The sequence below is a fragment of the Ipomoea triloba genome, chromosome 6 (genome assembly GCF_003576645.1).
Source record: "Ipomoea triloba cultivar NCNSP0323 chromosome 6, ASM357664v1".
Taxonomy (NCBI): Eukaryota; Viridiplantae; Streptophyta; class Magnoliopsida; order Solanales; family Convolvulaceae; genus Ipomoea; species Ipomoea triloba.
The window spans coordinates 21,258,991-21,273,702 of NC_044921.1; the positions used below are offsets into that span (position 1 = coordinate 21,258,991).

The following is a 14,712-nucleotide window of genomic DNA, read 5'->3' on the forward strand; positions in this document are numbered from 1 at the left end:
TTTAAATAAAAAATAAAAATAGATAAACATTTAGGGTGGGCCAGATTAAAAATTATTCTTTAATTAACTTTTTAGCTCAACATATATACATTATACATGTTGTTTTAAATTTGTGAATTTTTTGGTAGAAAAACAAATTATTTGGGGACCGAATTGAAAAGAATATAATATTATAAAATTTAAAGAGCAGAGCACCGCAATTGATTCTTGTCACAAATTAAAAATTTTATTTTAACAAATATTCCATTTGGTAAAGTAGAGTGGTTAGCACGTCGCTTTTGTTTCTTTTACGTACCCAATAAATAGTTAAACGTGAGCTGAGGTGTTGGAATGGACATCGTGATATAATTTGTATGCGGTCCCGATTTTCTCTCACACTTAATTTTGGACAACACCACAAGTGAAGTTGACACTTGATGGTCGAGTCTAAAACATCATGATTGAACCATGACTGTACTCTCGATCTCAAGTTCTCAAAAATTGTAACTTTCTTTTTAAAACTAAACATTCTTCAACCCTACTTTTTATTCATAACAAATCCTATTTACATATATAGAACTTTAGTTTATAATTAACTAAAAAAAATCATAATTTAAAACTAAATATAAGAAATTAATTAACAAAGTCCAGGTGCTTGAAATTATAATGAAATTAATTATTTAATTCTAATAACTAATTAATTCTTAACTCTAATTTAATTTGAACCAATTAAATCATCATTTCTGATTTGATGCATTTTGGGCCTCCAGATTCACAACACATCACATCATCAACTAATTAATTAGAGTTTAATTTATCCGACAAGATTTAATTTGTCTTGTTTGTTAGCCAACCAACTTTTCTTGTTAATTAATTTGCTGTACGAAGAAATAGATTAAGGTCACAGCACATCAAAGCTGGAGCTGGACCCCTATCCTATCGCGCCCATTTTCAGCCTTAAATATTTCTGTGGATGGAGGAAAAAGAGTTTAATTCAGTTTATTTAGAAAAATAATAATTCTCCAATCTTGTGGGCTAGTGACACCAAGTTGTACTCTCATATGGAAGATTGTGGGAGATAAAAAAAAAACACTTTGTAATAAGGTTTTAACTCAGAAACATTGCTTTAATTTTGATCACTTTTGGAACCTAAAAATTGTCTCCCTTCTCCTAAAATGCTGAATCTCCAACCCAAGGACCTTACGCTTCGGCCCGACAAAGCAAAAAATTGTCTCTCTTGATAGGTGGAATGACTGCACAACTCGTGATTTATCTCTGCAATAATTCTGAGGGTGAAGTTTTGTTGTCTTAGAATTAGTGTGACGAAACTGATTTTACATGAAAAAAAAAATGTCTATTTTTTTATAATAATACCCACAGGGCCCTTTCCCCTATTCTTTATATACGAAGCTTCCTCCCTCTTTCTTCTCCCACAAAGCAAAGCAAAACCCACTGTTGAAGCTAAAAACCTTAAACTCCTCGCTTTCTCTCTCATCTCATCTCCAACTACTTATTATAGCATGGGCAAGGGAGAGATGAAGCTTACAAAGCTCAAGTCGGTGATAAAGAAAATGAAGTCATTCAAACTCGGAGGCCGCTCCAATGCCGCCGGCAACTCCTCTTCTTCTTCTTCTTCTTCCGACGACGAGTCCAGTAATTACTACGCTTACAATTCCTCCGACGACAAGAACAACCTCCACCCCGTCTACGTGGGCAAGTCCCGCCGCCGCTACCTCGTCGGCCCCGACGTCGTCGACCACCCCGTTTTCCAGGAACTCGTCGAACGGTCGTCGTCCGGCAACTCCGAGGACTCCATCACCGTCGGATGCGAAGTAGTGCTGTTCGATCACTTTCTGTGGATGCTCGAGAACGGTGATCCCCAGCCGCCGGAGTGCCTTGATGAGCTTGCCGGTTTTTACGCTAACTAATTCATTTATAACGCCCAGTAACGGAAAAATAACCGTTCTTGTCGGATAATATGACTGTGTGGACTTCTCCATTGCCCTTATGGTATATATACATATATTGGGTTTATCGAGGCAAACCCCACTCCTCTTCCGAGTATGTGAGTAAACCCTCGCCCTGTGATCCTAGCCGGCAAAGGACCACAGGGAGGTTAACCAGCCTAGGTTGCCCATAGCTGACCGGCTCAAACCCGGGTGGCAGACGGTTTCGAACTCAGGACCTCACGGCCGCGAGCGTCTTGGTCTTGTCACTCAGGCTGCCCTTACGGGCGTATATATACATATATAGTTATATACACAATATACATTCATCCTTTTGTTATTTTCTTTTTACTCAGATCGAGAAGTTTAATGTAATTTTTAATTTTTTAAAAACATTCTTTTTTATAAAGAAACTTAATTGCTACATGATGTAAATTTAGTTCTTTTCATTGTTATTAAAGTGACAAATTCCTTTATGAATTAAATTCATGGTAATAAAATAAATAAAATACTAAATATACATTTTGAACAATTAAGAGATTAAACTTAGCTTGTATTAAAAGTAATAATGGAGAAATTAAATGTATGGTTTTCCAATTAAACTCATTCTCCAGGGGATTGTAATATGGAGCATTATATTCCAGACAACATATATGACAGGATCAATTGGAGGAGATATTTGTCTGATTATTGTCAGGCATCTATCTGGATAAAGAACATAGGATTGGATTTATGTAATGATGATTCCTTGACTTAACAGCCTGTCTTCAACCTAACTGTGTGTGGTGATGAGATATTGTGGTCACAACCAATGGCACGTATAGTAGTGCTAATCGATTCAGAAAGTAATTACATATATTACAGCCCGTTAGGAAAATATTTGAAGGAAATGGAATTCAAATTCCAGAAAATAGATTCTATTGTTTGGTTGGTGGAAAAGAAATTGCTGGGAATATGAATTCCATTGTTTGGTTTGATTTGGAATGGTAAGGAATTATGAATATAAAGATTAATATGCCCTTAACAATTAATAGTGATAATATATTATATTATTATGATGAGAGTAAAATAGTCTACTTGCTCAAACTTTCTTCCCAAACTCCATGGAACTAAGAATTTGTTTTCCTAAGAATTTGTTTTCCTTAACTTTTGAGAACTCAAGTTCCAATGGAAAACATTTTCCATCCAACCAAACAATGGAAATCATGTACATTTTCCTCCACTTCATGGAAAATCTTTTCCATAGAAAATATTTTCCATCCAACCAAACACTCCCTTAGTGTTATTTCACTTAGAATTCAATTCAAACAGCCCAAACTAAACACAAAAAAGTGAAATATATTTTAGAAAAGAATGGAATAAGTTACAACAAATTCTTTGCATCACCAGATCAACAAATTCTTTCACTCGGCCTAGATGGTAGGCGATATTAATCTAAATAACAATTGAACAATATAATATTGTTAGTTTTTCGACGATAAGACTAGCTAAAATTCACTATTTTGGTAGATAGTTTTGTACATGTACCATTGTGTGTGTCAGTGTGTGTGTTTTCCCTTTTTGGTTCTTGACTATGTGATGCGAATAGTGCCAGGCACACTCTCAATGAGAGTGCAAACTACAGAAACAAAGAGAACTTAAGGTAGAGAAAACAAGAAGCAGAGAAGTAGAACAGAAAGAAATATTGTATTCTCCAGAACTGTCTTTTGTTGTAAACTATGAACGAAATATATAGTACTACTATCACTACTTTTTAGGAAACAAAGAAAACTTAGGTAACTACTAACCATAATTCTAAGGCAAGTAATTTCTATAATTCTAATGTAAATAATCTTTAAGCCATCCTGGAGGTTTCTTTATCTTTGTTGGCATGTTCTCTCTTCTGACTATGCCATCTTCAACATTAGGATCTTGACTATCACTTTCCTGTCCTTTATTCATTGTATGTGGCCTCTGGTCTTGTATTGGCATAACACTCCCCTCATCTTCAGAAACCACCTTGTCCTCAAGGTGCAAATGTGGATTTTTGAGCTTGAAATCCTCTGCATTTTCCCAAGTGGCGTCTTCTGGGACCGTATCACTCCATTGCACAAGTAATTGAGTCTCCATCTTCCCTTTGCGTAGAACTTGGCGTGATGCACAAATGGCCAAAGGTTTGGAGACTGGACACCCTGAAACAAATTCGTTTGGTAACTCAAAACTTTTAATTTCCTCACCACCTTTGTATGGTTTAAGCTTGGAAACATGGAAGACCGGGTGTATTTTTGCCCCTTCAGGTAGTTCGAGACGATAAGCCACATTACCAATACGCTCTAATATCTTATATGGCTCATAGTACCTTCTTGCCAACTTTTGAGATCCCCGTTCCACCACTGAGGCTTGGCGATATGGTTGGAGTCGGAGTAATACCATATCTCCAATATGTAGTGACACGTCTCTTCGTTTAGCGTTGGCTTTTTGCTCCATCCGGTGTTGTGCTTCTTTGATATTTGCCTTCAATTCTCTTAACAACTGATCACGCTCTACCAGCATCTCATCCACTGCCTGGTTAGTGGTGGCATCTTTGGTATATCGTGGTATGGTTGGCGGTAACCTGCCATATAATGCTTGGAAGGGAGTCATTTTAATTCCACTATGGTGACTTGTGTTCAAGCAGAATTCTGCCCAACAGAGGTACGATGCCCATTGTGCCGGTTTGCTATGCGTAAACACCCTCAAATGTTGTTCTATAGTGCGATTCATGACCTCCGTTTGTCCATCTGTTTGAGGATGATATGCAGTGCTTCGACGCAAAGTTGTGCCGCTAAGTGTGAACAAGGTATCCCAAAACTTGCTCAAGAATATCGGGTCACGATCAGAAATTATGGATTCTGGAAACCCATGGTGCTTTACCACAATATTAGCGAACAAGTCCGCTGCCTTTGCTGCCGTAAAATGCGATGGAAGGGCTCCAATATGAGTGTACTTGCTTAACCTGTCCACCACTACCATAAGAACAGATTTACCTTGAGATATAGGTAACCCAATTATAAAGTCCATTGAAACCTCTGCCCAAACTTATGCTGGGATCGGCAATGGTTGAAGTAAACCAGCTGGTGCTTGGGTGCAATATTTAGTCTGTTGGCATGGAAGACAAGCTGCTATGAATTTAATGACATCACGTCGCATAGTTGGCCAATAAAATGTTGACGATAGTCGCAGGAGCGTCCTAGTGACTCCAGAATGACCAGCCATCGGAGTAGCATGAAACTCGTGCAACAATCTTGATTTGAGTGTCGAGTGTTCGCCCACATAGTATCGATTCTGAAACAACATCACACCATTTCGGATGGAATAATCTGCAGGTAATGTACCCCCTTCAAAACGACAATGAAAATCCCGGAGGTCGGGCAAAGTGACATTGTCATGTCGTAATTGATCCAAGAAGTCAGGAATTGGCTGACTTACGAGGTGGAAATAAGGTACTGTGTGAGTTGCCTGCCCAGTCTCCCCTTGTACTCGAGAGAGTGCATCAGCCACCTTATTTGAGCTTCCTGGTTTGTAATGGATTTGAAATTGGTAACCCAACAATTTGCGGACATAAAATTGTTGGTCAGGGGTCTGCACCACTTGTTGAAGCAGTTCTTTTAGACTTTTGTGGTCAGACCTTATTATGAAGAAACGACCAATGAGGTATTGGCGCCACTTTTGAACTGCTTCGACAATAGCATGAAGCTCTCGTTTGTAGGTGGATGCTCCTTGTAATCGTGGCCCGAGCTCTCCCAAGGTTTGCAGTACATGAAGTAAGTGACACACATGTTCAGTCTAATTGGCACTGTAAATCAGAATATCATCAAAGAAAATGATGACAAAGCAACGCAAGAAAGGGGAGAATATTCTGTTCATTGTCGCTTGAAAAGTTGATGGAGCATTCGTCAACCCGAAGGGCATGACTAAGAATTCATAGTGGCCTTCATGCGTGCGAAAAGCAGTTTTGTAAGCATCGGCGGCATGGACCCGAATCTGATGATAACCTGCTCGGAGGTCAAGTTTAGAGAATACCCGTGCTTTTCCCAGTTCATCGAATAGTTCATCAGCAGTTGGTATAGGAAAATTATCGCGAACTGTGACTGCATTTAAAGCCCTATAATCCACACAAAATCGATAAGGTCCATCTTTCTTTTTGACAAGTAGAACTGGTGAAGAAAATGGGCTCTGACTGTGTTGTATAATGCCTTGTTCCAACATCTCCTTAACTTGTTTCTCAATTTCCCCCTTTTGAAAATGGGGATAACGATATGGTCGTACATTGACTGGTTTCGTGCCCGGTAAGATACTAATGCGGTGATTAAGGAACCGCTGGGGCGGTAGCCCTTTAGGAACTTGAAACAGATGCTCATAGGAACGCAGGAGCTGTAAAATTTCTGGATTTAAGTGATCAGGAAATTTGATGGGTTCCTCATCTGGAGTTGTGGCGTCCTGTGTAGGTAACATGTAAAGCTCATATAGTTCAACCGCGTCGTCCGTATCCATCAGTGCCTGCAGTTGTGTAAAAGATACCTGTCGAGGGGATAAGGATTGAATCCCAGTTAACGTCACATCGCGACCGTGCCATTTGAATTCCATTGTTAAGTTGGCATAATCATGCGCCACCTTACCGAGTTGTTGTAACCATTGTACGCCAAGCACTACCTCGGGGCCATGAATCGGCAAGACATACAAATCAACCGAGAATTCTGACCCTTGCATAACTAACATGGTATTTTTACAACAGTAATTGCATGCCAATGAGTCACCATTACCGACATACACCCGAAAAGGTGACACTGATGTTGTAGCCAAATTCAGTTTTTCTGCCATATTGGGTTGAATGAAATTGTGGGTGCTACCTCCATCGATGAGGATTTGGACCTGTGTCTCACCCACTACTCCCCATAACCGCAAGGAACGCGGGTTGCCCGGGCCTGCCATGGAATTTAAGCTCGAAATATCCCCCAAGAGAGCTAAATCATCAGGAGGGGTTGCATCCTCAGCATTCACTGTGGCGACATCCCCTAAATCGTCATTGTCGTCTGTGCCCAAGAGTAACAAGAATTTACTTTGGCAACGATGATTGGCAGTATACCGTTGGTCACAATTATAACATAGTCCTTTTGCTCGCTTCTCCCGAATTTCTTGCGGTGTCAGTCGCCGAATAGGTAGTGAAGCACAGACCTCTCTAGGTTGGTTCAAGGTCGTCGCAGGAGGTAAGGTCAACGATCGTTGCGGTGGTCCTGGGGCAGGAGATGCGGCAACGGATGAGGGTGTCACCGGTTGATTGGGCGTAGGTCCCTTTGCTTGCCAACGGGAAGAAAAACGTCGATCTCGTGAAAGCTCGACCTGAAGATCTTCATAATGGGATTCGAGGTCCCTTGCTAAGGAAAAAGTTGTCATTAAAGAGGCAGGACGTGCACGCTGAACCTCTCGTCGGATATGCGATTTCAGTCCAACAACAAACCTAGAAATTAAAATAGATTCCGATATGCCAGAAACTCTGTTCAGGAGACTCTCGAATTCGGACTGGTATTCTGCCACTGATGTTAGCTGTACCAGTTTAGATAGCTTGCCTTGGTAGTCTTCGAGTCCAGATGCTCCAAAGCGTAGTTCAACTTGCCGTAAAAACTCTGTCCATGTGGTGAACAGGTTATTACGTTTCATCCATTGATACCATTCTGACGCCTTTCCTTCCATGGTGAATGCAGATATACGCACGCGCTGAGCATCGGGAATCTCATGGTAATCAAAGAACTCCGTGACACGAAATATCCAACCACATGGGTCATTGCCGTCAAATTTCGGCAACTCAAGTCTTATGGTGAAGGGACGGTGATTGCTAGCTTGCAAGTCCGGCGTCGTTACGGTTGGCCGTGGGGGGTTGGGAATTGGACCGAGAAGACCGGGCATAGGGGGTTGTGGCCGAACTGTCGCCAACCCAGACACCATGCGTTCCAACCGCTCCATGTATGCTGCATGGCACTATCTGTACGTTGTTGATATTGCAAGTTGGTGAATGCTGCTCTATCTATTTGTTCTTGGATCTCAGTAAAGGAAGGAGGCCGGTCGAGAGGAAGTAGTCATGGTGATCTGAGTTCGGAAGAGTGAAAGCACCAATTGATGCGAATAGTGCCAGGCACACTCTCAATGAGAGTGCAAACTACAGAAACAAAGAGAGCTTAAGGTAGAGAAAACAAGAAGCAAGGAAGGAAAAGAAGGGAGAAGTAGAACAGAAAGAAATATTGTATTCTCCAGAACTGTCTTTTGCTGTAAACTATGAACGAAATATATAGTACTACTATCACTACTTTTTAGGAAACAAAGAAAACTTAGGTAACTACTAACCATAATTCTAAGGCAAGTAATTTCTATAATTCTAATGTAAATAAAAGGCAAGTAATTTCTATAATTCTAATGTAAATAATCTTTAAGCCATCCTGGAGGTTTCTTTATCCTTGTTGGCCTTTTCACTTTCCTGTCCTTTATTCATTGTATGTGGCCTCTGGTCTTGTATTGGCATAACACTATGTCTCTTTATAGTAGAAGATGAGTATGTAAGTAGTGTTTTATCACGTCTTGAGGTGGAGTGCCGAAAACCTATTGCTGGCTAACTCTTGATTAACTACCCCAGCCTACTCCATTATGATCCATCAAATATGTTTAATAAAACATCTTAATTAAATTTCATCATGCAAGATGTGGCATGTAGTAATTCTCCGAAATAAAAGGTCATGACATCGAGCCTTAGTGGAGGCAGTAGTAATATTCAAAAAAACAATAAAAAGTAAGCAAGATAAGTGGCAACAATATAATGTTTTTTTTTTATTGAGAATGAAAAAAACTAGTGAAAAACATGCATGCAGCAATATAATAGATTTTATCTCTAACTCTCATCAATCAATATAATCTACGCCGCAACAAATGGCATTATTGCTATCTAGGCCGCATTCGCCGCCGTAGACTGCGATAGTGTAGGAGCAGCAGCGCCGCCGCGGCATTGATCTCTCTGGTGAATCTCCATGCATTTCAGCAAATATTTAAAGGTCTCGATTTCGCACGGAATTATAAGCCCCCCAAGGTGATCAAACCCGAACTCCTCTTCCACTTTCTCCAGCAAAACCTTAAAAAGTGGATCGCTTAAATAGGTCGTCGGAATTATAAACCTCCTCAGCTCCCCCTGCCCCGCGTACACCCCCATATACCCCTTCGGCATGTCCGTCGCCGATTTCTTCGCCGGCGCCGCCTTCGTCAACGGCGAAACGCTAGTCGTCGTCGTCGATCGGGAATTATTGTTACGGGAGGCGCGTTTCCATTTTCGCGCGAATCCCATTAGCCTCACGATGCGGCGGATCCCGCATGCCTTTCTTTTTTCCCCTGCGACAAATTCTGCCATTGTGATAGCGGGGCGACGAATAAACGGCGGCGAAGGGGCGGAGAGATTAGGCGGAGGAGGAGGAGGTGGCTGAAATTAAGAATAGAAATAGGATAGGTGCATGAATAGGGTAGATTGATAGATGAGGTTCAGAAATAGTCAGGATAGAAATATTGCTGCATGTTCATATATGGGTATGAATTTGCATGTATATATAGGGGATGGTTAGATGTAGTATGTGATTATGATTTGAGTTGAAGGTTCTAAACCCTATATTTGAGAGGCACTAAATAATTTTCTGTAAGTGGTTATCAATAATTACATAATTATCTTTAATTTCTTGGCCACTAATTAATCTTCCCTTTAATTAATCTGCATTTACTATGTCAGGCCAGAAATTTTCTCCCTACCCCCCACCCTCCCTACCTTTAAGCTCTTTCCTTGCTCTATCCACAATTTTGACCTAACTAAAAAAAGCATATTACGGTTACATTACTTGGTACCTCAGAAATAAGCTAAATTTTGTTAGAAAATTTTTGGTGGTTATAAAATTTTTCATGTTTGAATTATCAATAATTTTTTTTAAGTACTATCAACTTTATTACAAGGTACTATTTGTTCAATATAATTTCCCTATATGTTGTAATTCTTAAAGAGTCAATACTCCACCACATTAGATTCAATCTTGTGGTCTTCCCTTAAAGAGAGACACAGAGGTGTCAAACTGAGCACAAATTAGACTCAAACTGAGCACACAGAAGGGCCGCCCATCCATATACAAAAACAATTTTTTTTTGGATAGATTGAAGCCTAACCAACTTGGGATTGTAGTAAGAATTATAAAAAATTATTTTGTAAATTATTGACTCAAATTTATCTAAATTTCAAGAAGATCTTATGAGCAACGAAGACTTTATGAAAACAACAAAGTTTTTAAAAGATTTAAGAATTAGGAAATATTTTAGAAGATTTCATGTTATAGTTTTTTGATATAGGGACTCTTTTTTAATTTCGACCTGGGCCTATAAAATTTGTAGACCGACCTGTTTTAATATAGTTAGTTTATCAGTCAATTTTGCCTTATTTAACCACTATTAGCCATTTGACTTTCATGTTATAGTTTTTTGATATAGGGACTCTTTTTTAATTTCGACCTGGGCCTATAAAATTTTTAGACCAACCTGTTTTAATATAGTTAGTTTATCAGTCAATTTTGCCTTATTTAACCACTATTAGCCATTTGACTTTTTTTTTTTTAAACAAGAAATACCATTCAGTAATAAAGATATGAAGCTATTACATCATGAAGAAAGGGCGGAATCAAACCAACTAACCCAAGCCCGACAGTGAGCATTGGATACAGCTCCCCGAGCCACTAAGTGGGCAACCATATTCGTAGACCGTTTAACAAAAGAAAAATTAATATTATGAAAGTCATTAGCCATTACACGAATATCTTGCAAAATTAAATCAAAATAGGAGTCCAATAAAGAATTTTTTAGTCCTTGGATGACAAGCGGTTTCAATCTGGACGTTGTCATGGTTATTCTGTTTAAGCCATTTGAGGGCTTCCCGAATGGAGATTGCCTCAGCCAGTTTAGGGTTGTAGCAACCCATCCAACTCTTCACAACAGCAGCAACCAGAGACCCATCAGAGTTTCTCGCAACGATTAAATAGCTCTTTGTAACAACTTATTGCTTCAAAATGTTATAATTCATCGGTCAATTTTTTGAAAAAGTCATTTTGCATGTAATCACCTATCAGTTAATAACTAATTTACGAAACAATTTTCTAAATCAGCTAATGTTACTAAACACCTACAAAGTGTGTCGAAAGGACTTTCAATGGAAGCAGTTCAATACAAAAGTGGTAACAGGAGAAATTTATTAGAAAATAGTAATTTACTTTTTTAACTTTTAAATTTTACGATTGTGAGAGAATTTTTTATATTTTTTTGGTAAATGATTGTGAGATAGAATTAATATCAAATAATTAAACCTATTTTCAAAAAAAAAAAAAATAATTAAACCTGAAAGTCTTACAGATATAGCAAAATACGGGTCGAAATATTGTATTTATACTGAATCGGGTACGAGGAGGAATACCCTATGCGAAACCGAGCTACGTGACAGTGGGTCAGAGGTTCCCGGTCTCTTTAGCTACTGTATTAGAAGAAATAGCCAAAAGTCCTTTAGGCTGCAATAAATGCGCCTTTTATAGGGGCCCCAACGAGGGTTCCGGTCTGTCGGCATGCGAGACGCATGGCGGTCATGCACCGGTCAGTGCGTTGGCCCAATTCGCCTACAGATAAGTGCGCGGCTTTAAGGAGGTTACTGGTTCGAACCGCCATGGAGGCCTGTACCGCACTCGGAACACAATGCTGCCCGGCCTGGGTAGACCGGGAAGAGGATCCGAAAGGGTTAGGACACTCACAGCAGTAAGGGGTACGGACCGAGAGACCGGGATACGTAGACCGGGATTTTATCTCTATCACTTACTATCAGTCAACATGATATAAAATGTAATTAAGTAATTAATTGATGGCTAAATTTAAAAATATCACCATAATTTACTAAAATTTTAAAGTGTGATACGATCCCTCCATAAATTCTGAATAAAAAGCCAGATTGTATATTTCGTCGTCGTTGTTGGGCATGCCGGCAAGCAGACCAGCTTGTTGGGCTTGCTTACTAGGATTTTTTTTTTTAATGACAAAAAAAGCTTTAATTAATAACTATAGTAGAGTAAAAATGAAACTATAACATACTAAAAAATAAATAAAAATAAGCTTGTATATCAGTTGTCTATCTTTACAATGTAGACCATTATTCATGATACAATGCTTGATAAACTAGAATATGGGCTTCATTTTACATATAACAATTAGGTAAAGAAAATTATTGACTTAGCTTGTAGAGATGTCAATACGGGCTAGCATGGCCCGTTTCTCAAACGGGTTGGGAACATCCAAACCCAACCCGTTGGTTACGGGGTAAACACGCCAGCCCGTCGGTTTTTTTTTTTAATATATTATTAAAATTTATTAATTTTTGTACCGCTTAAAAAATGAACCCTCAACCTCTAAGAGTCTAAGTTAACAATTAGCACTATTTCCAACCAAACACATGAATCTTTTTGAACGAATACCATGTATTAATAGTTATATATATAGATTTATTTATAGATTGCCCAACAAAAAAAATATATTATGGGCCGAAAGTCAAATTTAAACAAAGGATATATTTATATTATCTCAACCAATATAATCTTTAATATGGTGTAAAACATATAACACATATGAAATATCCAAAAGAGTAGCTAGGTCATATATATAATAAACTAATTCAATTTGTGGTTTTGGCAGTTATATCCAACGAATGCACACAGTACGTACAGTTGAGAGCATTGAATATAATCAATCATTAAGGACAGATTGTTAGGAATTGAATTGAAATGAATTTGAATATATATTCCATCTTCGTTCTCACACCTAACAACTTTATATATATATATATATATATATATATATATATATATATATATATATATATTCTTTATATATGTTTTATTATTTCTTATCGTTTCCTTAGTTTTTCACTTCAATTGACTCAAAAAATTAAACAAAATAACATTTCAGAAATTATATATAACTAGCTAGTTAATTACTCGATCCTGTATATTTCTTTAATTATATTAGTTGACATTGAAAATTAAAAAGATAAAAATAATAATGTGAAGATACAAAGAATGTTGGGTAGATCGAGGTTTGGAGGGTCGAACTTAGTATTTTGTGGGAGGAAGATTGTTGTGCCACGCCTTTAATTTGCTACTAGCTATCCTTGTTGGGCAGAGTAGCGGAGGCTTTGAGAATAAGTATAACTTTGCGAAGCATATAGTACATAAATTATATTTAAAAAAAATAAATTGCATAGTTAACAAACCTTCATCGTGTATAAAGGGGCGAAAAGATTGACCTTTTTATTTTATTATAAAAATTTATTAATTTTTTGTTAGGAAGAATATATAAATAAATAAACTAATATTTTCAAGTATTCCCACTGAATATATATATATATATATATATATATATATATATAATTTATATATATAATTAATAATTGTTCATGTAAATATAATAAATAATATCTTGGAATTGAATTTAAGCAAGCAGGCAGAGCAGATTGTGCAACACTTGAAAGACCGAATAATATATGTGACTTTAGTGGCAAAATATCCGCATTTTTGTAGATCAAATTAAAGTGGTTAATTTGAATATATCTTAACAACCATTTCACATGCAGAACAGAGTTCTTTTGAATAGTAGTTACAAATTTTTTCTTTACTCAAACGGCACATGATTTGTGTAAATAGACCTCTTCAATTCATTGAAGATTTTTGATTGTTGCTAATTAATGCAAATGTCAAGAATCCCCTAATATGAAGTTATGACGGAGAAGCCTTAATTAGGTCAAGAAATTGAATTTGGTTGTGGGAATGACCGTGTCTTGACCTAACAAGAAATTGTCTCATTATTATTACATGTGAATTTACAAATGCTTTTTCAAATGTTTGACTTGTACCGTACCCGCCTGCAGAGAGTCAAAGTGAGTGTCAAGGGTCAAATCCATGCATGCATGCATCATGCATACAATGCACCTATCCTGATCTCTGTGTGTGAATATAATGCAACGTGACCTGCAGGGTAAATATTTGTTTGCATTTTTTTTTTTTAATCTATGAATAAACTCACAACTACTATCTGAAAGTACACTTTGAATAATCAAGCTCATTTTGTGATTCTAGTCAAAGGATCACACTGAAATAAACCAACATATGTTACCTATAGCTGATCGGTTCAAACTTCAAAAACCAATATTAAAATTACATATTTATTTAAATTATAGAAAGAGAAAATTATGTTCACTCATGGATACAAGTTGATTATGGTGGAATTTTGATTTTTTTTCCCTGGGTTTGTACTCTTCAAAAAACTCGAGAAGAACGAAGATGCGTTCAAATGCAACAAATTAATACTCGTAATATTTAATTACACTTGACTACAATTAATTAAAATAATAAATAGAATATAGATACAAAAAGATCGAGAAAGAGCAGATGATCATCACTTTCCCTTCAGCTTCTCCACAGTTTCGGGGAAATTAAACACAGAAAAAAAAAAAAAAAAAAAATCTCACGTACGGCAAAATGAAAGCTGGTTAGGTTTTTTCCATGAATCACCTCCGCCGCCCCGCATCTCTGTTTTTCTCTGCATTTGCATCCTTCCACGACTCCATGGAAAATATACATACTACTCAGATCAACAGCAAATTTTCTGGTCAAGCTACCTCCCTCTCTCTCTCTCTCTCTCTCTCTCTCTCTCTCTCTATATATATATATATATA

At 37.6% G+C, this 14,712-nt stretch overlaps 3 protein-coding genes across 3 annotated transcripts; 1 reads left to right on the plus strand and 2 right to left on the minus strand.

The window, feature by feature from the left end:
- The first annotated feature begins 1,427 nt into the window (after positions 1–1,427).
- LOC116023127 (auxin-responsive protein SAUR78-like) lies at positions 1,428–2,086 on the plus strand. The gene has a single exon (XM_031264103.1). The coding sequence runs from the start codon at positions 1,500–1,502 to the stop codon at positions 1,905–1,907; it is 408 nt and encodes a 135-aa protein (XP_031119963.1). The 5' UTR covers positions 1,428–1,499; the 3' UTR covers positions 1,908–2,086.
- A 3,643-nt stretch (positions 2,087–5,729) lies between these two features.
- Positions 5,730–7,904, minus strand: LOC116023654. Its single transcript, XM_031264653.1, has one exon. The coding sequence runs from the start codon at positions 7,902–7,904 to the stop codon at positions 5,730–5,732; it is 2,175 nt and encodes a 724-aa protein (XP_031120513.1).
- Positions 7,905–8,733: 829 nt separating this feature from the next.
- Positions 8,734–9,531, minus strand: LOC116023803 (auxin-responsive protein SAUR36-like). Its single transcript, XM_031264821.1, has one exon. The coding sequence runs from the start codon at positions 9,328–9,330 to the stop codon at positions 8,875–8,877; it is 456 nt and encodes a 151-aa protein (XP_031120681.1). The 5' UTR covers positions 9,331–9,531; the 3' UTR covers positions 8,734–8,874.
- Positions 9,532–14,712: the final 5,181 nt, after the last annotated feature.

What these genes read in the sequence shown, in the direction of transcription:
- LOC116023127 (XM_031264103.1), top strand. Translation starts at nt 1,500, where the DNA reads ATGGGCAAGGGAGAGATGAAGCTTACAAAGCTCAAGTCGGTGATAAAG.
- LOC116023654 (XM_031264653.1), bottom strand. Translation starts at nt 7,904, where the DNA reads ATGGAGCGGTTGGAACGCATGGTGTCTGGGTTGGCGACAGTTCGGCCA.
- LOC116023803 (XM_031264821.1), bottom strand. Translation starts at nt 9,330, where the DNA reads ATGGCAGAATTTGTCGCAGGGGAAAAAAGAAAGGCATGCGGGATCCGC.